Source organism: Schistocerca gregaria, chromosome X (assembly GCF_023897955.1).
Source record: "Schistocerca gregaria isolate iqSchGreg1 chromosome X, iqSchGreg1.2, whole genome shotgun sequence".
NCBI classification, from domain to species: Eukaryota; Metazoa; Arthropoda; class Insecta; order Orthoptera; family Acrididae; genus Schistocerca; species Schistocerca gregaria.
This window is the reverse complement of record NC_064931.1, coordinates 557,862,086-557,886,586: the sequence shown is the minus strand read 5'-3', so window position 1 is coordinate 557,886,586 and position 24,501 is coordinate 557,862,086. Positions and strand designations below refer to the sequence as shown.

The following is a 24,501-nucleotide window of genomic DNA, read 5'->3' as shown; positions in this document are numbered from 1 at the left end:
GAACGGTGATTTTAGCGTCATAGACCAGCATAGTGGTGGAAGAGAGAATATTTTTGAAGATGCAGAATTAGAGATATTGCTGAGTGAAGACTTGTGTCAACCTCAAGAAGAATTGGCAGGATTAGTGGGAGTGCCACAGCAAGCCATTTCAAAATGTCTCAAGGCTATGGGCACAATTCAAAAAGAAGGAACTTGGGTCCCGTGTGAACTGAAACCAAGAGATGTTGAATGGCATTTGTGTGTGTGTGAACAGTTGCTCCAGAAGCAAAAACGGAAGGCATTTCTGTGTCTCTTTGTGACCGGGGATGAAAAATGGGTTCATTACAATTACATTAAATGCAAAAAAATCATGGGAATATCACAGCCATGCTTCCTCGTCAACGGACAAACCAAATATTCATGGCTCCAAGATCATGCTCTGTATTTGGTGGGACTAGCTCGGCGTCATGTACTATGAGGTGTTAAAACCAAGTGAAACAATCACAGTTGCTCATTATTGAACATGCTTAATGTGTTGGAGCAGGGCATTAAAAGACACATGATCGCAATACAGCGAGATGCACGATAAAGTGATTTTGCAGCACGACAACGCTCTAACGCATGTTGCAAAAGAGGTCAAAACGTACTTGGAAACATTAAAACGGAAAGTCCTACCCCACCCACCACATTCTCCAGACATTGCTCCCTTCGACTATCACCTGTTTAGATCAGTAGCGCATTGCATGGCTGACCAACACTTCCAATCTCATGAAGAAGTCACAAATTGGATCGATTTGTGGATCACTTCGAAAGATGAAAAATTTTTTTGACGTGGGATTCGTACAGTGCCCAAAAGATGGGAGAAAGTAGTGGCCAGCAATGGAAAATACTTTAAATGATTCATGTGTAACCTATTTGTTTCATTAAAGCCTCAAATGTTGGGGAAAAAATGGAGGAAGCAAAGTTTTACAACTCGTAACAAATAATTTTAGTGCCCTGGTGCGTAATTTAGTCCCCTAATGGATAATGTTGTTTTATTACAAAAACCAAAGGCAAACAAGAGGCAAGCATTAGACAATTTTTAATGACACTTTTGATAGGAGAAATGATCCCTACTTCTTACCCTTGTACAGCCCTCTAACACCTTCCCGTGATACAGTCTTCCTGAAGCAGTCCCATGTTCCGGTGTAGAGAGGTTTCTCACCAGGTAAGGTTTTTGGCATTGTCTGTAGCCTGACCTGCAACAGTTTTCAGAAATTAAATGACAGACAAGGTTCGTTATATGTTTAAGAGCTAAGAGTTCTGAATTTATTTAGCGCATAAAGGCAGTTAAATAGGAAGACAAATGTATTTGCCACAAACTAGGGCCAATACTAAACTTGTGATAAACATAACTTATCACAAAGAGTAAACAAAGCTATATTTCCCATGTTTACGAGATTCTGTGTTGAAGAAAGACATTACAATTTATTAGGGTAACACACTGAGCAAAACTAGATAAAATATTTATAATTCAGAATTTGCCTCACTCATAAGGGAGGAATTTCCAGGTGCCAATCACATAGATAACATGTTACAAAAAAGGACAGAAGCTATATCAATGCAATTTAGTTTGGTAATACTGCACAATACATTTAGATTTTACTTTTTCATGTATCTATAAACAGAGATGATGTGCACTATGCATGAAGGACCTTTGAATACAAAACGGATGGATGGTGCTGACAACGTGAAAATGGAATAAAAGCAAATAGGACAAATCAGTGGCCCACAAACATGAGGAAGAGGTGTAGTTGGGGCCTGAGGAGGGGCACAGGGTGTGTGTGGGGTGCGGTCAAGGCAGGGTTCCTGTTGAGGAGGGGGTGAAGGGGAGAAGGTGTGAAGGAGAGGGGCTAAGCCCTCAGGCAGAGGTGAGGGGTTGGAGCATCAGGTCAGGGTTCCCGACAAGGACAGGGAGGGTGACCACCACCAAGGGCAGTCATCAAGTACTGCTGCGGAAGGAGGGAGCATTGTGGGCCACAAAAATGTGGGCGGGGTGTGAGGAGTGGGAGGGGGGGCTGATGTTATATTGGGGGGAGGGGTGGAGACGCTGCAGTTTGGGGGTGGAAGGGGCGGGGATGCGCGGCTGATTTCGTGGGGGGAGGGGGGAGAGGCGGGGAGTTACGGCTGATTTTTTTTTTTTTGGGGCGGGGGGGGGGGGGGGGGGGTGCTCCACAGGTATTGTGGGGACTCTGCAGGTTTTGGGCTGGGGAGGCTCCACAGGTTTTGGAGGGAGGGGGAGGCTCTAAGGGTTTCGCGGTGGGGAGGAGGTGGCATTGTATTCATGTGGGGAGGGAGGAGGTGCCGCAGGATGGGGTGGTCGGTGCTGCAGATGGAAGGGGTGGGGGGGAGGGAGGGGAGGGCCGGACAATATGGGCAGAGCAGTCAGGAGGAATCATCTGGAAAACTAGTCGTGTTTCAGAAATTTAATCACACAGGAGGTGCATGTTCAGATCGACACACACACACACACACACACACACACACACACACACACACACACACACACACCTATGTCTCATATTCTGGGTCATCCTTAGTTTTTTATTTTTTTCCATGTGCTGCATGAATAATTTGTACAAGCCAGAATTGGACTGCAGAATACCTTGGTGAATGGAAATAGCTCTATCATGGCGAGTCTGATAGTGACTTCGAATCCATGTCCCTGTATCGTTCTGGCTAGCCACAACAAAATGTGTGTCGTCTTTAACAAATGAAACTTTTTTTCCTGCTTGTCCAATTTAACAGCTGCATCACTTCTTAGTCGTGGATGGATTTGCACTATACAGGTATCATCAGTGGCTGAACTTTTGGCAAAACTTTAGTTCATATTTGCCTTTCTCCGAGACCAAACAAAGCACATACGTAACTGAAAGAGGATGGTGGCAAGTGAATGCTTTTAGATTTAGTAACAATTATATTAATTTGCGACTGAGGCACAGACAAGCGAAAGTGGTTAATATTTCGACCTCTCCTCTTTATATTTGAAAGCTGGTGGATTGAATACTTCTACCCACCGAGACGCAGCATTTGTCATGACTCTTGGCGCTTGTTCAGAAGAACTTTTCATTTACTAGTCTGGTTGTATCGTTTAATGTTTTCCAAAATAACTTCAGTCTTCATGATTTATTTGCTGCCAATGTTCATTATGCTGCCAATAGGTCAACTCTTAACTCTGCTTAAGGAACTGTCCGTAACTACTGTATCCAACTGAAAGGTTTTGTCCAATGTAAAGATGAAGAAATTTATTTCACTACTGAAGTTAGTGCCTGAGTAATGATGTAGACTACTCTAACATTGTGCACGATTAGTTTCTGAAAGCTGAGGCAACAGTGAATGCAGGAGCTTCCAAGTGGCAAGAATACTGCAAAAGTTGTGAATTTTGCATTTTGAGACTTCACGAACATCACACTCAACAGATCACTCGCCGACAAACACTTTTCGTTATTAAACTAGTGTCAGAATATTTCGAGTAGAAAATGCGTTCTCTCGCACATTGTACACTGCAGTATTTTACCGTGAAGCAGAAGATTTAGAAGCGAGTCAACAAGTACACTGGTAAAAATAACGTAATATTATAAACTGACAATATCTGCTAGAAACTACTGTCATAACCGGTAACGATAATCTAGCCTTAATGAAGTATATATCTTAGAAATAGTTGTAAATATACATCGTAAGGAGGTAAGTTATTTTTTCCTAGTTTATCTGTTTGCTGCTGTTCATGTACCACGACCTACTTTACATTCATGTAAGCATATTGACGAAAATACAATATTTGCAAGGATCACTTAGACTTCTGAAAATCGCTGTAGTATATTGTCGAAAGGCGTGCGACAGCAGCACTAATTTGATCTGCAGTTGCAAATCTCAACAATGTTTAATTACATAAGCAGTGATACTCCTCCATTATCGTGCTTCGCACAGCATTCTGAACGAGCGAGGTGGCGCAGTGGTTAGCACACCGGATTATCATTCGGGGCGATAACGGTTCAAAACCGCGTCCTGTCATTCTGATTTAAGTTTTCCGTGATTTCCCTAAATCGCTTCAGGCAAATGGCAGAATGGATCTTTTGAAAGGGCACGACCAATATCCTTCCCGATCCTTCCTTCATCCATTAGGACAGATGACCTCGCTGTTTGGTCCCCTCCCCCAAACCAACCAGCCAACTGTATTCTGTCGCAGACCTGCTCGAGTCAGCGGTCGTCAAACTGCGGCCGAATCAAGTATCCGTACAGACGGCGGTACTCACGCGCATCTTATAATAATATGCATTTGGCAAATAAAAGCCGAATCTAAAAACGTCAACTAACCGTAACTGCTTTTTAAGGGTGTGGTTTTCCTGCTCACTAAGAAACAAAAATACAGAGACAGTATTATTTTGCCGGCCAGAGTGACCGAGCGGTTCTAGGCGCTACAATCTGGAACCGCGCGACCGCTACGGTCGCAAATTGGATTCCTGCCTCGGTCATGGATGTGTGTGATGTCCTTGGGTTAGTTAGGTTTAAGTAGTTCTAAGTTCTAGGAGACTGATGACCTCAGAATTAAGTCCCATAGTGCTCAGAGCCATTTGAGTAGTATTTTAGGATGTGCTTCATTTTAATTGAAGTCTGTGAATTGGGCTATGAGATGATAAAATTTGGCCGCTTACCGCAGGGTCCGAGGGGTAAGTAGTGCGGCGACTGCGGGCTTAGAGAATGTGAGAGGGGGGGGGGGGGGGAGGGATCTTATATTGTCTGTCTTCCATCTTGTGCAACTAACACCGATCAGCTGCTATGGTATAAATTTCGACATGTAAGTAAGATGGATTCGTGAATGTGCTTTATGGATGCAGTCGTCTTCAAATGCAGTATGTGTTTATAGTAAGGAATATGTAATTAAATTAATGCTTTCATTATTGTGGGACCTGCGGTATATTATATATCACAGTAGGACATTATGCAGATAATTAGAGAACATTATGCTGTTTGGTATATTTTAGTATACAGGGTGAAGCGATATTCGCACACTCGGACTTCGTAGCGCGACTAATCACATGCCAGCGATAAAAAAAAAAGTCTCAAAATTTCGTCTGGCGAGTACATGCGGCAGAAAAAGGGCAAAGAGTGGCAATCTGGCAACACTTTAACCACATGTATGGTATATACCTCGGTCAGTACATATTAGCCGTGCTGTAAAGTTGGTGCAGAGGATATAGTTTTGGGTTAGCATGCAGGAGGTCGATGGTTCGATCCTGGGTTGAGGCATATGCTTTTTATTTCGTAAATGTAGTCCATGAGGTACGGTATCTGGCGTCTTAATCGTCAACGGCGATTGCACTTTCATTTCTACGATTGTAGTATGTAAGTGCAAACCTAAGATTAGTCAGCTTTGATAGAATCCCTTTCCTCTTTATCTACTACATGCGAAACATGTTTTCTTTGTACCGTCCTCCAATGGTCCCATAGATTAGTACCAACTACTATTCTCGCCTCGTTCAGGTCCATTACATTTCGTTAGGGCTTTACGTTATCAGTAGGACTAGGAACGTGCTTTGCGAATTATGTTGTAACTCTTACTATTTGTGTGTGTTATCACCATGGCCCCACTATAATAATAATGTCGTGTGACTAGGGCCTCCCTTCCGGTAGACCGTTCGTCTGGTGAAAGTCTATTTGCACGTCGATGGGGATGAAATGATGATGATGATGATGATGATTAGGACAACACAACACCCAGTCCCTGAGCGGGGAAAATCTCCGACCCAGCTGGGAATCGAACTCGTGCGCTTAGGCTTGACATTCTGTCGTGCTGACCACTCAGCTACCGGGGTCGGACATGGCCCCACTAATAATGCCTTTCAACATTGAGTCTGGTAACCGCATGCTGTTTAGTACGTATCTCAATGCATTCTTCTTCTTCCTCCTCCTCCTCCTCGGAATGGGCCAGCTAAGGACCAGGATATTCAACTTTTCGGCCTGAAGAGGGACTACATGTTTGCCCAGTAATCCTGCATTCTGTAGCTATGTTTCTCCCTTTTCCCCTTTGTCCAAAGGGCGCCGGTCTTTTTACATTTCACAATTAGCGGTGTCTGGCAGAATGATGCAGCACAATGCCTGTCAGAGGGGTAGTGCGCTTTAGGTGGAACAGCGCGCACTACTGACGACGTGTTTAATACTGTATGCGCTGCCCACCAGACAGGGACTAGCTGCGAGCGGAGTAACGCGCGTGTGACAGACTACAATGTATATGCGTACACGTATCTAATTTACTTACTGTAATCCTCTAAACCAGTGTGGCAAACGTATGACACACACAAATGATGAATATGTGGATATGCTTCTGGTCTTTGTACATTTGATATCCGGGCTGGTGTTGCCGCTCTTGTACAAGCTGCTACATATCTTCGTCGACGCCATCCAGGTAAAAATGTGTTTCGTCGTCTGGAGCTGCGCCTTCGGGAGTCAGGTTCTCTCCTTCTATCATCGCGTGACAGTGGTCGTCCACGGACTCGCCGTACTCCAGCTATTGAGGAACCTATTTTCGAGGTCTCTACACCGAGAACCTCAGCGAAGTACACGTAGCTTAGCAAGGCAGCATTCACTCTTGAGGGTGTGTTCAACACGCACAATGAGCACCATTGGTGTGAGGTTAACCCGCACGCCACCCGCGACCGTGGATATCAAGTTTTCTTTGGTATCCAAGTCTGGGTCGGAATATTGGGCGACACCCGGGTTCGATTCCCGGAGCGGTCGGGGATTTTCTCTGCCTCGTGATGACTGGGTGTTGTGTGCTGTCCTTAGGTTAGTTAGGTTTAAGTAGTTCTAAGTTCTGGGGGACTGATGACCATAGACGTTAGGTCCCATAGTGCTCAGAGCCATTTGAACCATTTGAATATTGGGCGACAGGTGTTTGAGACCCTACCTGTTGCCTGACCGGTTGACTGCACGAAGGTATCATGCATTCCTTCTCAAACTATATGCCTGATGCGCTGAAAGATGTTCCACCACATGTTTGGCAGAAGATACGGTTCCAACATGATGGTGCACCTCCACACTCTGTAATTATGTGGGACAGTATTTGGACAAAATACACTCCTGGAAATTGAAATAAGAACACCGTGAATTCATTGTCCCAGGAAGGGGAAACTTTATTGACACATTCCTGGGGTCAGATACATCACATGATCACACTGACAGAACCACAGGCACATAGACACAGGCAACAGAGCATGCACAACGTCGGCACTAGTACAGTGTATTTCCACCTTTCGCAGCAATGCAGGCTGCTATTCTCCCATGGAGACGATCGTAGAGATGCTGGATGTAGTCCTGTGGAACGGCTTGCCATGCCATTTCCACCTGGCGCCTCAGTTGGACCAGCGTTCGTGCTGGACGTGCAGACCGCGTGAGACGACGCTTCATCCAGTCCCAAACATGCTCAATGGGGGACAGATCGGGAGATCTTGCTGGCCATGGTAGTTGACTTACACCTTCTAGAGCACGTTGGGTGGCACGGGATACATGCAGACGTGCATTGTCCTGTTGGAACAGCAAGTTCCCTTGCCGGTCTAGGAATGGTAGAACGATGGGTTCGATGACTGTTTGGATGTACCGTGCACTATTCAGTGTCCCCTCGACGATCACCAGAGGTGTACGGCCAGTGTAGGAGATCGCTCCCCACACCATGATGCCGGGTGTTGGCCCTGTGTGCCTCGGTCGTATGCAGTCCTGATTGTGGCGCTCACCTGCCCGGCGCCAAACACGCATACGACCATCATTGGCACCAAGGCAGAAGCGATTCTCATCGCTGAAGACGACACGTCTCCATTCGTCCCTCCATTCACGCCTGTCGCGACACCACTGGAGGCGGGCTGCACGATGTTGGGGCGTGAGCGGAAGACGGCCTAACGGTATGGGGGACCGTAGCCCAGCTTCATGGAGACGGTTGCGAATGGTCCTCGCCGATACCCCAGGAGCAACAGTGTCCCTAATTTGCTGGGAAGTGGCGGTACGGTCCCCTACGGCGCTGCGTAGGATCCTACGGTCTTGGCGTGCATCCGTGCGTCGCTGCGGTCCGGTCCCAGGTCGACGGGCACGTGCACCTTCCGCCGACCACTGGCGACAACATCGATGTACTGTGGAGACCTCACGCCCCACGTGTTGAGCAATTCGGCGGTACGTCCACCCGGCCTCCCGCATGCCCACTATACGCCCTCGCTCAAAGTCCGTCAACTGCACATACGGTTCACGTCCACGCTGTCGCGGCATGCTACCAGTGTTAAAGACTGCAATGGAGCTCCGTATGCCACGGCAAACTGGGTGACACTGACGGCGGCGGTGCACAAATGCTGCGCAGCTAGCGCCATTCGACGGCCAACACCGCGGTTCCTGGTGTGTCCGCTGTGCCGTACGTGTGATCATTGCTTGTACAGCCCTCTCGCAGTGTCCAGATCAAGTATGGTGGGTCTGACACACCGGTGTCAATGTGTTCTTTTTTCCATTTCCAGGAGTGTATTTCCAGGGAAATGGTTCGGATGTGGAGGTACAGTTGAATGGCCACCGCGTTCGCCTGACCTAAATCACCTGGGTTTCTTCCTCTGCGGACACTCGAAGGAGCACTTTTACTCTACTCGGACGACGAATGTGGGAGAATAGGTAGCGCGCGTTCATGCTGCCCTTGTTACTGAGGACGCAGCTTTGCTGCGAAGGGTCCAGAGTTGTATGATTCGGCGGGTTGCGCAATGTTTGGATGTGCAGGGAGGTCGCTTTGAACATCTGTTGTTCTGAGGACAACGTATTCTGTTGTGAAGGTCATGCAGTCATTAATATGGACATCATTATTGTCGCTGGTTGCTAACGTGGAACATCTGAGCGCTCATATTACATGTATTAATACAGGGTGTTACAAAAAGGTACGGCCAAACTTTCAGGAAACATTCCTCACACGCAAAGAAAGAAAATATGTTATGTGGAGATGTGTCCGGAAATGCTTACTTTCAATGTTAGACTCATTTTATTACTTCTCTTCAAATCACATGAATCATGGAATGGAAACGAACAGCAGCAGAACGTACCAGCGTGACTTCAAACACTTTGTTACAGGAAATGTTCAAAATGACCTCCGATAGCGAGGATACATGCATCCACCCTCCGTCGCATGGAATTGCTGATGCGCTGATACCGCCATGGAGAATGGCGTATTGTATCACAGCCGTCCACAGTACGAGCACGAAGAGTCTCTACATTTGGTACCGGGGTTGCGTAGACAAGAGCTTTCAAATGCCCCCATAAAAAAGTAAAGAGGGACGAAACTAAAATGAGCTCTAACATGGAAATTAAGCGTTTCCGGACACATGTCCACATAACATCTTTTCTTTATTTGTGTGTGAGGAATGTTTCCTGAAAGTTTGGCCGTACCTTTTTGTAACACCCTGTTTAACGAGTAGATGTTATTGTACCGTGCTGTCATATTTAATATCTCGATATTGATAATTTTTTGTGGTTATTCTGCCCTATGAGAGGTCCTTGTTCCAACTGTCTATTTCTTATTTGTCTAACCACGTATTTGTTATGTTCAGCGTTAAAAATGTTGTAAATTTAGGATACATGTGACCTAAGAAACGGTGTATATTACAGTATGAAATGTCAGAATGAAATCAGGCCGCGCGGTCGCAGGTGTTTTGTCACGGTCAGCGCGGCTCTCCCCGTCGGAGGTTCGAGTCGTCCTCCCTCGGACATGGGTGTCTGAGTCGTCCTTAGCGTAAGTTAGATTACGTAGTGTGTAAGCTTAGGGATCAATGACCTCAGCAGTTTGGTCCCGTAAGACCTTACCACAAATTTCCAATGAAATTAGCAAATAAAAAAAATGCGCCCAAACCCAGGATCGAACCCTCGACCTCCTGTAATGCTAACCCAAAACTCTATACACTGCACCAACTGTACATCACGACTGAATGTGCTGACAGAGGTACATATTTGAGTAAAGAAAGAACTATTAAACTTGAATTTGTACAACTGTCAGATAGTAAGAATGGTATTATAATATACCTGCAACAGCAAATTATCGAACAACTTTAAAACGTTGCTGGAAATAATATTACAAACAACAACTTCAGATAGCAGACCGCGTGAGACGACGCTTCATCCAGTCCCAAACATGCTCAATGGGGGACAGATCCGGAGATAATGGTTTACTCAAACTTGGCATATATCCATCTACGACGTCAGGGCATGTACTGATGAAGACAAAGCCGAAGCAAGCTTATAAACTAAAATAAAATATAAAGCAGCATACTGTTTTCCAGTTCTTTGCATAAATTAATGCTGTTTTGATACAACGCAATGAGTAGAAGAAAAATGACCTTGAGAACATTTAGTGCACATTTGCGATTCTGTTTGATATTGCATAATGCATTAAAGCATAAATACAATTACTGCCAATGAATTAATCCTCCGCTCGCACAGACAGCACTTCGTCAAGCAGTTACGGTGCTAAACATCTGCAGTGACTGAGGGTGGCAGCAATCCAACAGAACAGTTAACACCCAAGTGTTCCGAATGGTTCAGACTTTGCGATCAGTATTTGGGGACCACCCCCAAGCTCAGCGCGTTCTTACTGTAGCTAGTATACTGGGGGGTCAAACATACTAATTTACTTAGGTTACCAGTTAATAAATAAGATCGGTATACATCCGGCTGAGGTGCCGCCCTACTATGTCATTACTGACTCTCGAGCAAAAAAGTTTGATGACCACTGGCTTGAGTTGTATTAGCGGAAGATTTTTTTTAAGAGTTTAAGGTTGACTTGGGTACCAAATAGTGCAACCAGAGACGTTACTTCGGAATACTTCGGCGCCTATGTCCTTTCATTAGTTCAATTAATACAGAGAAGAGAAACTCAAAATGAAATCTTTTTGGTGGACTGCAAACAGAAGTTACCGGAAAAAAATGACTTCCGTGTTCAGAGAATGGCAATCGGTCAACTGTTGCTCATCTCCCTGTCACAGCCAACACACTTTCCGTATCTAAGGTTACCAGTTTGTAAATAGCACCATATTTGGTAACACGGTGAAAGGTTCGTACATGTCCGGTAGTCTAAACAACAGCCGTAAATTTTAAAGTAATAGTGAAGTTTGCGGCGCAGGCCCGTGGCCTGACTATCGGCCTGGTCTACCGAGCGAGGTGGCGCAGTGGTTAGCACACTGGACTCGCATTCGGGAGGACGACGGTTCAATCCCGTCTCCGGCCATCCTGATTTAGGTTTTCCGTGATTTCCCTAAATCTCTTTAGGCAAATGCCGGGATGGCTTCTTTGAAAAGGCTCGGCCGATTTCCTTCCCCATCCTTCCCCATCCTTCCCCATCCTTCCCTCATCCAATGGGACAGATGGCGGCCTCGCTGTTTTGTCACTTCCCCCAAATCAACCACCCAAACAACGGAGTGCGACCGTCGACGAATGGAAACGTATCGGCTCTTCAGATGAATCACATTTTTGCTGCACTAGGTCGATGGTCGTCTCCACAAACGCTATCATCAAGGTGAATGACAGCTCGAAACATGCAATGCGCCAAGGACGCAGGCTGGTGAGAGCAGTATTATGCTGTGGGAGGCATTCTCCTGCGTTTGCGTGGGATCTGTGATAGGAATCGAAGACACGCTGACAGCTCCGAACCACCTGCAACCCCTCATGCTTGATGTCTTCCCCAATGGTGATGTCATCCTTCAGAAGTATAATCGTCCGTGTCTCTGAGCCATAACCGCGCTACAGTGGTTTCTGGAGCATTATAGTGACCTCACACAGATGTTTTAGCGACCAAATTAGCTTGATGTATATACTATGGAATGCACCTGGGGCGCCACCACAGCGTAGACAAATCAGCGGCCCGTTATTTATGCCAATTACATGACCTGTGCGTAGACATCTAATGTCACGTACCTCCACAAACCTACTAATAAACTGTCGGCTCCATGATACGCAGCCGGCCGCTGTGACCGAGCGGTTCTACGCGCTTCAGTCTGGAACTGAGCGGCCGCTACGGTCGCAGGTTCGAATCCTGCCTCGGGCATGGATGTGTGTGATGTCCGTAGGTTAGTTAGGTTTAAGTAGTTCTAAGTCTAGGGGACTGATGACCTTAGATGTTAAGTTCCACAGTGCTCAGAGTCATTTGGACCCGATACGAAGAATCAGTGTGTATTTCGTTACAACGAAGGACAAACAAGCTATTAAGCTGGTGGTCATAGTGTTTTCGGCTCACCAGTGTCATTTTGACAACTGGCTGGCTGGACCGGGACAGTCCTGGACTGATTGGGACGAGGAAAAATGTCGCTTCTATCTCTAACCTCCAGGATTCTAACCGATGACCGGCACGGTTACAGTAACTCATAATTTTTTTATGACGGCGAATTTCGCTATACCAACTTGTCCGAGAGATTATCTTTGCGACTTATAACCACTTCTGTCTGTTGCAATAAGACCACTTTAAAGCCGTCTCTCCAAACAGCAATAAATCAGCCACCAAGGCTAGATTCTCTTTACTTCCCGCAGTATGCATTTTGTGGTGCTATGGTGAGTTAAAAAGAAATAGGCTTATTATGTTGCCACAAGATATGTTATGAAAGGTTATCGCACTTCAGAATGTGACTTAGTAATGTTGAGAAAAATACGGGTACGTATCTGCAGTTTTGGAAGACCTTAAAGGCAAATATGTATGGCTTAAACAGTTTAATTGGTGGAGAAGACTTATTTTACACGCACGGGAAGAGTTTTGAAACAGGACAGGAGGATTCTGTCTAATCCTAGTGGTTTGCATATTCATTGCTGTGCGTTAAAAGCCCAGGCCGGCATTCAGAGTTAATCCTTATTGTTTCGATTTACCGGTTATCGGCGTCATACCTATGACATTTCATGAAATCTTGTTGTCTTATCCGCGCAGCTCCTGTGGTACTGCAATACGTATATCTCATGCGTCGTGCCAGATAAGTGGAATTTCGGTAGCCAGAGACGTATTCGACTATTAAAACAACAACGACGAGTATTTCAAATGGCTAAAATGGCTCTGAGCACCATGGGACTTAACACCTGAGGTCATCAGTCCCCTAGAACTTAGAACTACTTAAACCTAACCAACCTAACGACATCACACACATCCATGCCCGAGGCAGGATTCGAACCTGCGATCGTAGCAGTCGCGCGGTTCCGGACTGAAGCGCCTAGAACCGCTCGGCCACCGCGGCCTGCTACGAGTTTTTCCCAAAGCAACATAAAATTATATTAAGTGTTTAACATGGTATGACTACTTTTCGTACCCTTCCCGTTATTGGCTGTGGGTGATATCTCGAAACAAACTTTTCAAATAGTTGAGCAAAAGGAGCTAAATAAAACTAGCCCAGAAAACGTGACAAAGTGAGTATCTCTTAATGAACAGACTGTTCTTTGGAGTAGATGCCAGAAATAACCACTATTCACGATTAATGCATTATCTTGTTGCTTTTCAGATACGTTTTCAATAAATACTTAAACACTTTTGGGGCCAAATATACTTTGCTCACCCTTTATGCAGGCAGCCTATGATCAACAACCTAAAATATAGACCTCCAAGTGTCCTTACGCTATGACAAGTTTCATCAAAATCTAGTGCTGTTGCTCCTGTGGAGCCTTACGTAAAGATACGCAGAAATGCTTTCAGCAGTAGAAGGAACGTATGTAAACATGTGATCTCAAATGGATAGTACTTTGAAGATGACAACCCACTAACTGAATGTAGCTAGCTGGTAAGTATATTTGCAGCACGAGTCTAATTCATTCTGCCACCTCTTTTCACAAAGACAATAAACGTCAGGGCGCAAAAACACGTACGTAGTAAACTGCTGAACCACTCACTACACACATTTCTATCAGAGTGCGACGGCTCCTTGGCGTTTGTTTCAGTGTGGATGCACTAATATCGCACCAACTCCTACGGGAATCCATTTTTTTTGTTATGGTTTCAGGGCGCAAAACTGCTACGGTCATTAGCGCCCGGTCTGTGACTTACAGAAAGGTAAAAAAACGAAATTTGAAACCAGCAGCAATGGGAACAAAACTCAAAAAATTGGAGAAACTAAAAACAGAAGGAAAGCTTTAAAAAACCACTATAGAAGGGGGTTGGTTGTCCCCAAAAAGAGCTTCAAATGACTGACATCTCACTGGCACTAATAAACTCGAGAACGCGATCGGCTGAGCGCGTGTCATCTGCTAAAATTGAAGACATATCAGGCAACAGCTGTAGACGGGCGCGTAACGAAGTAAAATAGGGGCACTCCAGTAAAAGGTGTCTTACCGTTCATAGCTGAGAGCAGTGGGGACATAGTGGGGGAGGATCGCCACTTAAGAGAGATGTCGATGGCTAAAAAGACAGTGCCCTATCCGCAGTCTAGTTAAAATTACCTCCTCCCGACGACGAGTTTTGAAGGTCCAAGCACAGGGAAGAGCTTTCACATCCCGCAATTTATTATTGGGAAGTGTCGATAATTGTGCGTGCCATAAAATAACACGACGACATAAAACACTCCGTAGATCGGCAAAGAGAATCGTGCGAATAGCTGGCCGAAGAAGAGAGACCGCACCTTCGCCGCTGTATCGGCCGCCTCATTTCCACAGACACCAACGTGTCCTGGGATCCAGAGGAACGCCACAATGACGACGACGCCCGCCCCCCCCCCCCCTCTACCTCCCCAAGTGGAGCAAGTGTAGGCAGTCCTTAATCCGGTGGACCAGAGGGTGGACAGGGTAGAGGGCTTGGAGACTGAGGAGAGAGCTGAGAGCATCTGAACAGATAACATACTGTATCCGCTGATGGCGACGGATGTATTGGATAGCCTGGAGAACAGCTTAAAGCTCCGCAGTATAAACCGAACACTGGTCGGGAAGCCGAAATCGAATTGGGGTGTCGTCAACAATATAAGCACTCCCTACACCAAACGATGTGTTTGAGCCATCAGTGTAAATAAATGTGGCTTCCTTCATTTGTGCACATAGAGCAGCAAATGCCCGACGATAGACAAGTGAAGAGGTACAATCCTTGGGAAACCGACAAAGGTCACGGAGCAGACAGGTCCGGGGACGGAGCCAAGGCGGTGCTGTACCCCAAGTTGTCAAGAAAGTTTTAGTAAAGCGGAAGGAAAGAGAATGGAGCAGTTGACGGAAGCGGACTCCCGGTGGTAGTAGGAAGCAAGGGCGGCCTGCATACCCTAAATCCAACGAGGCGTCGAAAAAAAATGTCATGGGCCGGATTAGTAGGCATGGAAGACAGATGGCTAGCATAACGACTCAGAAGGACAGCTCGCCGATTGGGCAGCGGAGGCTCAGCAGTCTCAGCATAAAGGCTTTCCACAGGACAGGGCTGGTGTAAAAAGCTCCAGACACTAAACGTAATCGGCGGTGGTGGATAGAGTCGAGACGCCGAAGAATACACGGCCGAGCAGAAGAGTAAACTATGCTTCCATAGTCCAATTTCGAGCGCACTAAGACGCGATAGAGGCGGAAGGACCACTCGGTCCGCTCCCCAGTAGGTACCATTCAGGACACGGAGGGTGTTGAGGGATCGCAGACAGCGAGCCGAAAGATAGGAAACGTGGGAGGACCAGCACAGTTTTCTGTCAAACTTAAGATCCAAGAATTTAGCGACTTCCGAAAACGGAAGGTTGACAGGTCCTAGATTTAAGGAAGGTGGAAGAAATTCCGTACGACGCCAAAAATTAACACAAACGGTCTTACTGGGAGAAAAGCGGAAGCCTGTTTCGATGCTCCAAGAGTGGAGGCGATCGAGACATCCTTGAAGACGTCGTTCGAGAAGGCTGGTCCGTTGAGAGCTGTAGTAGACCGCAAAATCGTCCACAAAGAGGGAGCCCGAGACATCAGGAATGAGACAATTAATAATTGGATTTATGGCAATGGCAAACAGTACAACACTTAGCACGGAGCCTTGGGGTATCCCATTTTCTTGGGAGAAAGTACGGGAGAGTAGTGTTCACCAACACTCTAAATGTGCGCTCTGCCATAAATTCGCGAAGAAAAAGGGGCAGCCGTCCTCGAAAGCCCCAAGAGAACAGTGTGCGGAGGATGCCTGTCCTCCAACAGGTATCGTATGCTCTCTCCAGATCAAAAAATATTGCTACTGTTTGGTGTTCCTGGAGAAAATTTTTCATGATATAAGTGGAGAGAACAACAAGATGGTCAACTGCAGAACGATGCTTTCGGAAACCACATTGGGCAGGTGTTGAAAGACTGTGGGACTCCAGCCACCAAGCTAAACGGCAATTCACCATACGCCCCAAAACCTTACATACACTACTCGTGAAAGAAATGGGGCGATAGCTAGAGGGGAGATGTTTGTCCTTTCCAGGTTTCAAAACAGGAACGGCGATAGCTTCCCGCCATCGTCTGGGAAAAGTACTGTCGGTCCAAATTCGATTATAAAGGCGAAGAAGGTAACGCAGACTATGGTATGATAAATGCAGCAACATTTGTATGTGGATACCATCCGGTCCTGGGGCGGAAGAGCGAGAAGAAGAGAGTGCATGTTGGAGTTCCCGAATGGAGAAAACAGTATTGTAGCTTTAGCGATTTTGAGAGGAGACAGCAAGAGGTTGCACTTCCGCTGCTCGTTTCTTCGGGAGAAACGCTGGCGGGTAATTTGAAGAGCTCGAAATCTCAGCAAAATGTTGACCCAATCAGTTAGAAATTGGGACGGGGTCCACTAATGTACCATGCGCGACAGTGAGCCCAGAGACCGGGGAGAAACTAGGCGCGCCAGATAACCGTCGAATCCGACTCCAAACTTCCGAGGAGGGAGTGAAGGTGTTAAACGAGTTAGTAAAGAAGTCCCAGCTTGCCTTCTTGCTATCGCGTCACGGCATACCTCGTTCCACCAAGCAACTGGGGGGCGCGGGAGCAATTCAGAGGTGCGAGGTATTGAACGTTCCGCAGCTGAAAGAATAACGTCTGTAATATGAGTGACCTCATCGTCGACGCTAGGAAAGTGACGGTCATCGAATGTCGCTAGAGGCGGAAAAAGTGTCCAATCGGCTTCCAGTGTCGCGGGCGCAAATATGGCAGGTGTGGCTGCAATCGAAGGACACATGAAAAGTGGTCACTCATCAGCAAGGGCGAACCATTCGAAGCGCCGAGCTAGCGGAACAGTACCGACCGAAAGGTCCAAATGAGAGAAAGTTGTCGTGCAGACATACAATAATGTACGGTCCCCAGTGTTGAGGCAAACAAGATCCACTTGGTGGAAGACGTCTATCAATAGTGAGCCACGCGGACAAGGATGTGGAGATCACCAAAGCAGGTGGTGGGCATTGAAGTCCCCAACCAGCAAATAGGGAGGTGGAAGCTGACCAATAAGATGAAGTGTGATCAGCTTGTGCCATTGGTGTGGACGATGGAATGTATACAGTACAAAGAGAGAAGGTGTATCCAGAATGGGAAAGACGGATAGCGACAGCCTGGAAGGAAGTGTTTAAGGGGATTGGGTGATAATGGAGAGTATCACGCAGAAGAATCATGAGTCCTCCATGTGCTGGAGTACCTTCAACAGAGGGGAGATCAAATCGGACTGAGTGAAAATGGGGGGAAAACAAAGCGGTCGTGGCGACAATTTTCTCCAGAAACGCCAAACAGTAGCAATATTTTTTGATCTTTTTCTTCGCGAATTTATGGCAGAGCGCACATTTAGACGCAGCTTTGTTTCCTGAAGACAGAAGATGACCGGCGAGTAGGATCGTAAGAGGATCGACAATACATCCCGATTGCCTCGAATGCCACGTATATTCCAATGGATAATGGACATAGGGTGGACAGAAAATGGAAGAATGTGACCAAGGTTGCCCTCAACTCAACGACAGCTCAGAGCTTGCGACTGACAGCGTGGAACGGCAGTCAGCCGAAGGCAGAAGATCCTGATCTATACGTTGTTCAGGAGCAGCTCCTGTCACCAGCGATCGACCGGTTGATCGGCCGCCAGCAGTGCGCCTCGGCGACACAGAAGACGGCCGAGGGCGGCTACCGCCAGGTGGTGATGTAGATGAGACACGCCGTGGCGGTGAAGGAGAGGAACTGGGTTTTTTATTAGCCTTCTTGGAAACAGGATGTTTAGATGAAGGAGGAACTGATGGTTGTGAATCTGGGGTACGTAAAAAATCTTCATGTGTAGGCTCTTTTTCGGAAGTCCGGGTGGCTGACTTTTGGGCTCGAGATTTAGCAGAATCCGATGAAGCGTGAGCCTTAGAGTGAGCAGGCGAAAGTGGGGAGGTAGAACGGGCGATCTTTGTGCTGGCCGATCTGACGACTGTGGCACTAAAGGTGAGATCACAAGTCTGCGTGGCCGCCTCCTTTGTTGGCCGAGGAGAGGCAACGACAGTATTTGCCTGTCTGAGGCACAGTGGGCTTTCGACTGGCGAATAATTTACGAGCAGCAAAGGTCGACACCTTTTCCTTCACTCTTATTTCCTGAGTGAGCTTTTCGTCTTTAAAAATGGGGCAATCTCTAGAGGAAGCAGCGTGGTCACCCGTACAGTTGATGCAATGAGGGGATGGAGGTTGACAAGCACCCTCATGGGCATCCTTGCTACACGTAACACATTTGGCCAGATTGGAACAGGACTGGCTAGTATGATTGAACTGCTGACACCGATAGCAACGCGTAGGGTTTGGGATGTAAGGGCGAACGGAAATTATCTCATAGCCCGCTTTGATGTTCGATGGGAGTTGAACTCTGTCAAATGTATATAGAAGACAGTAACGGTTGGAACGACGTTCGTGTCAATCCTTTTCATGACTCTATGAACAGCCGTTACGCCCTGGTCAGACAGGCAGTGTTGAATTTCCTCGTCAGACAATCCGTCGAGGAAGCGAGTATAAACGACCCCATGTGATGAATTTAAAGTGCGGTGTGGTTCAATCCGGACAGGGAAGGTGTGTAGCAGTGAAGTACGCAGCAATTTTTGGGCCTGGAGTGCACTGACTGTTTCTAACAACAAGGTGCCATTTCGTAATCTGGAACAAGACTTTACATTACCTGCAATTGCGTCGACACCTTTCTGAATAATGAAAGGGTTGACTGTGGAGAAGTTGTGGCCTTCGTCAGACCGAGAAACAACAAGGAACTGTGACAACGATGGAAGAACAGTCTGTGGCTGAGACTCATTGAACTTACACTTGTGTGCAGACATAGTAGAAGATGAGGAAATCATTGCGGATGTATCCCCCATGATTACCAGCGTCTCCGATGGCGCGCTCCTCCCTTGTGTGGGCCCTTTGTTCACACCTCAGGTCACACCTCCCGAGAAACGGACGGAGGGACCAATCGGCACTTTCGGAAGGTAACAGCTCGGGTAATAACCCCTCCCTGGGCCTGGCCGTTACCAGGGGGTACATACGTGTCCTACCTGTCTACCCGGGGCGGGGAATTACGCGTTACTCCGTCACCGACTACACATGGAAATGCGTGGGTCGGCCTTCAGACACGCACAGGGAGGAAAAAAAGAGAAAGGGAAAAAAAAGGGGGAAGGAAAGAAGAGAGGTCTCAAACGCAGCAGCGGAGAAAAGGGTAAAGACAAGAGGTAAGGAAAAGAGAAGGACAAAGGAAGGATGAAGACTTGCAAGCAGAGAAAGCAAAGAATGTGTTACATTTCCGAGCGTCCGTCTCCGGACGGCACAAAACATACTCCCAGAGGGGGAGATACGAAAGGAAAGAGGCGGAGATTGGGGGGGGGCGAAGATGGGGGATGGCGAAGGATGCGGAAAAGGGAGGTATGCACTCCGGAAAGGAAGGAGGGCCACACTAGCTCGGGGTCCCGTGTTCGCTACGCACAGAGTCCTTAGAAAATGTAGTCCATCAACAAAGGAGGTAGCTTACAAAACTCGTTGAGTATTGCTCATCAGTGTGGGATCCGTACCAGGTAGGATTGACAGAGGAGATGGAGAAAATCCAAAGAAGAGCGGCGCGTTTCGTCACAGGGGTATTTGGTAAGCGTTATAGCGTTACGGAGATGATTAGCAAACTCAAGTGGCAGACTCTGCAAGAGAGGCGCTCTGTATCGCGGTGTAGCTTGCTATCCAAGTTTCGAGAGGGTGCGTTTGTGGATGAGGTATCGAATATATTGCTTCCCCTTACTTATACCTCCCGAGGAGATCACGAATGTAAAATTAAAGAGATTCGAGTGCGCACGGAGGCTTTCCGGCAGTCTTTCTTCCGGTGAACCATATGCGATTGGAACATGAAAGGGAGGTAATGACAGTGGCAGGTAAAGTGCTCTCCGCCACACACCGTTGGGTGGCTTGCGGAGTATAAATGTAGATGTACTAAAAACTGGGTGAAATGACCAACAACGAACTTCAACGCATGTCATGTGACATCCATTATGACCAAATACGACGGAAAAAAGCGGTAATGGCACCCGCTTACGACAAGCGGTAAATCCGCGTTCGAGTGCGAACCCGGCACAAATTTTCAACTTTCACCATTTCATTACCACAACGCTCTGTGCAGCTGGCAGTAATTAATTCTCACTTCCCACCTAACCCTACCCTTCCCGACCCTGTCCCTCCCCCCCCCCCCCCCCCCCCCCCGGCCCCCTTTCCGTATTTCATATGAATGCTGGACCACTGCCACATAGCTGACCGATGGTGACAAAACTTTTCGCCACATATAATGTAACGTTTATTCCCTTCCGTGGAGATTATATACATACAAATCTAAATCCATTTGTTATTTGCTGTTGGCCAAAGAGCTCATCTACGAGAGGTAGTAAAAATTTTAATTATCGCGCCGAAAATATAGTTATGTAATTATTCTTATTTGGTTGTAGGTACATGTGTGCGTTCCGGTACACACTAAATACTAACGACCGAGTACCACAGCACGACCAAAGACCCAGAACAGTGCGACTCACTCATTAAGTGAGTATCGTGCGGTAATGCGTTTCCTGCATTTGATGATGAACAACGCTGAACCCATCCGCGCCGAGTAGGTGGAGTGTACGATAACAACGCACCATCGTATGACACGACACAGTGGTCAAGTGGAGCAGAGCAGGCTAGAGATGGGTCGTTCGGGAAGTAACGGATCTAAAGGAACGGTTAAGCAAGATGAACGGAACGAGCGATGAACGAATTCTAAGAAACGGTCTTTCATAGTTCACTTCGGTCGTGGCTTTCTACTTATACAGGGTGTTTCAAAAATGACCGGTATATTTGAAACGGCAATACAAACTAAACGAGCAGCGATAGAAATACACCGTTTGTTGCAATATGCTTGGGACAACAGTACATTTTCAGGCAGACAAACTTTCGAAATTACAGTAGTTACAATTGTCAACAACAGATGGCACTGCGGTCTGGGAAACACTATAGTACGATATTTTCCACATATCCACCATGCGTAGCAATAATATGGCGTAGTCTCTGAATGAAATTACCCAAAACCTTTGACAACGTGTCTGGAGGAATGGCTTCACATGCAGATGAGATGTACTGCTTCAGCTGTTCAATTGTTTCTGGATTCTGGCGGTACACCTGGTCTTTCAAGTGTCCCCACAGAAAGAAGTCACAGGGGTTCATGTCTGGCGAATAGGGAGGCCAATCCACGCCGCCTCCTATATGTTTCGGATACCCCAAAGCAATCACATGATCATCGAAATATTCATTCAGGAAATAATAGACGTCGGCCGTGCGATGTGGCCGGGCACCATCTTGCATAAACCACGAGGTATTCGCAGTGTCGTCTAAGGCAGTTTGTACCGCCACAAATTCACGAAGAATGTCCAGATAGCGTGATGGAGTAATCGTTTCGGATCTGAAAAATGGGCCAATCATTCCTTTGGAAGAAATGGCGGCCCAGACCAGTACTTTGAGGATGCAGGGACGATGGGACTGCAACATGGGGATTTTCGGTTCCCCATATGCGCCAGTTCTGTTTATTGACGAAGCCGTCCAGGTAAAAATAAGCTTCGTCAGTAAGCCAAATGCTGCCCACGTGCATATCGCCATCATCGATCCTGTGCACTATATCGTTAGCGAATGTCTCTCGTGCAGCAATGGTAGCGGCGCTGAGGGGTTGCCACGTTTGAATTTTGTATGGATAGAGGTGTAAACTCTGGCGCATGAGACGATACGTGGACGTTGGCGTCATTTGGACCGCAGCTGCAACATGGCGAACGGAAACCCGAGGCCGCTGTTGGATCACCTGCTGCACTAGCTGCGCGTTGCCCTCTGTGGTTGCCGTACGCGGTCGCCCTACCTTTCCAGCATGTTCATCAGTCATGTTCCCAGTCCGTTGAAAACTTCGTCTTGTTGCAACAACACTGTGTTCTAGGCGGTGGAATTCCAACACCAGAAAAATCCTCTGTTCTAAGGAATAAACCATGTTGTCCATAGCACACTTGCACATTGTGAACAGCACACGCTTACAGCAGAAAGACGACGTACAGAATGGCGCACCCACAGACTGCGTTGTCTTCTATATCTTTCACATCACTTGCAGCGCCATCTGTTGTTGAAAATTGTAACTACTGTAATTTCGAAAGTTTGTCCGCCTGAAAATGTACTGTTGTCCCAAGCATATTGCAACAAACTGTGTATTTCTATCGCTGCTCGTTTAGTTTTTACTGCCGTTTCAAATATACCGGTAATTTTTGAAACACCCTGTAGTTCCCGGTAATGGGAAACGGTCGATCTCGTTCCCACAACGGCAGATCGGCCTGTCTCGTTCCAGCCTCGGTCCCGTTCGCATCTGTCTCTGTCTCCCTCGACCGGACTCGTCGTCCTTCGCGTGGCCACTCGTCGCAGTTCCACTGCCGACTTCTCCTAACTTCTGGTTCTTTTCGTATTCTATTCAGCGTCCATGACCAGTAGTTAAAATGTATTTTATAATTGCGTAAATTACGTCGGATGTAACACACACAGCTTTTCAGGTAACAAACGGCATATCAGCTTACTTCACTATTTCGATAAAAAGCAAAAGAAATACTTGCAAAAAGGAAGATTTTTTATTACAAATGCAAAGAAAGTCGACACGGCACACACGAGTGGCCACTTTTTGTCTTTTTTTGATCGAAGGTAAAAGAGCATGTTCATTGTTATGGAAGGCAGACCGACTTACAACCGATTAAAGTCCGCGTTACATTTTGTAAAGAATGTATGATAACTTCTACAATATCATTTCAGTGGTAGGCCTACAGGCGCACGAAAAATTGGCCCCAAATACTAGACTGCTCATTGTCGCCTACCAATCGTCATTTATTGTTTCGAAGTAGTTGTTTGCATTAGCTTATTTGTTATTGCTTCACTGCCTAATTATTACATGTTTATCTATTCTGCTCGTAGCGGTCAACAAATCGTGCGTAACTGGCGAGCAGTCTGTACTCGGAACCAGTTTCTCGTGCACTTACATTATTTCACTGCGATCAGCCACATAACGCTACAGTTGGCTAAACTAGAGGCTTTGCAGAATCACGAAAATTACAAGTGTATGAGAATTTTGTTATGAATAAAATCTCTGTACTCCAGATCGGAGGCAAGGGCCCCTCTCAGCGCCTTCCATCTTCAGTCACCTATGCTACTAATTTTCAGTTTTTCATAAGAACCTTATACCAAGAACAAATGAACGGTGAACGGTGAACGATAAAAAATGAACGGTTCCCAAAAAAGAGCGATCACCAGTGAACTACTTCCCAAGGATGAATGAGTTTGCCCATATCTAGAGCAGATACCTCGTGTGTGGTAAATCAAGTCCGAATGACGAAGTACGAAGTGGCACACCTCTTCTCTGAAGAATTTGAAATCGCAAGGGAAGTAGAGGCCTGGTGCTCTAAATCCAGTGATATGGAGTCCCTCGAAGTTCTGCCCCCTCGCATCCTCGTACTGACGTTATCGAGCTGCTGAAAGGGACAGCTGTTCCAACACCTAGCAAATAGTAAACGTGTTTGCGGTATACTTGCGAGGCACCCGTCATCAGTTCCGAAAAGGACGGATTACCTTCGTCCAGCTGCACAGTTTAATCACAACAGTGATTTACTGTTCGTCTGTAGAGAAGGAATACCCCCCACCCCAAAGACAATCTGAGACTGTATTCAGTTTTACACTGTAGAGGGTTTGTAGTAAGCAATGAAAGACATGGCTGTGCTGTGTTGTAGGTGTGTTCAATTGTACTTCGAGTGTGGACCCCAAATACATGAGTCGAAAAAAATAAATACTTTTGTTCTCCGCTAGAAGGTACACAAATTTTAATATTTCAAGATCAGGAAGATGTCCTCCTTGTAGGGGAGACGAGGCAGTGACTAACAGTGTTAGGTGCAACCTGTGGAAAATAAGAGTTCTGCAGCCCAGTCGGCACGCTTAACAACAGTAAAGTGTCAGACCGGAGAGATGATTTTTTTTTAAGCTTTCATGCACTATTTTCCCGTAAGTCACATTCTCCCAAAACACAAAAATGTAGCACGTGCTGCAAAGATTCGCATCCAC

General features: G+C 46.6%; 1 protein-coding gene across 1 annotated transcript in view; it reads right to left on the bottom strand.

Annotated features, from left to right (window-relative positions):
• Positions 1-24,501, bottom strand: part of LOC126297789 (congested-like trachea protein) — a 156,301-nt gene that overhangs the window by 65,835 nt on the left and 65,965 nt on the right. The window contains exon 2 of the mRNA XM_049988988.1: positions 1,103-1,217. Coding sequence (XP_049844945.1) covers positions 1,103-1,217 — 115 coding nt within the window. The remainder of the gene's footprint in view (positions 1-1,102; positions 1,218-24,501) is intronic.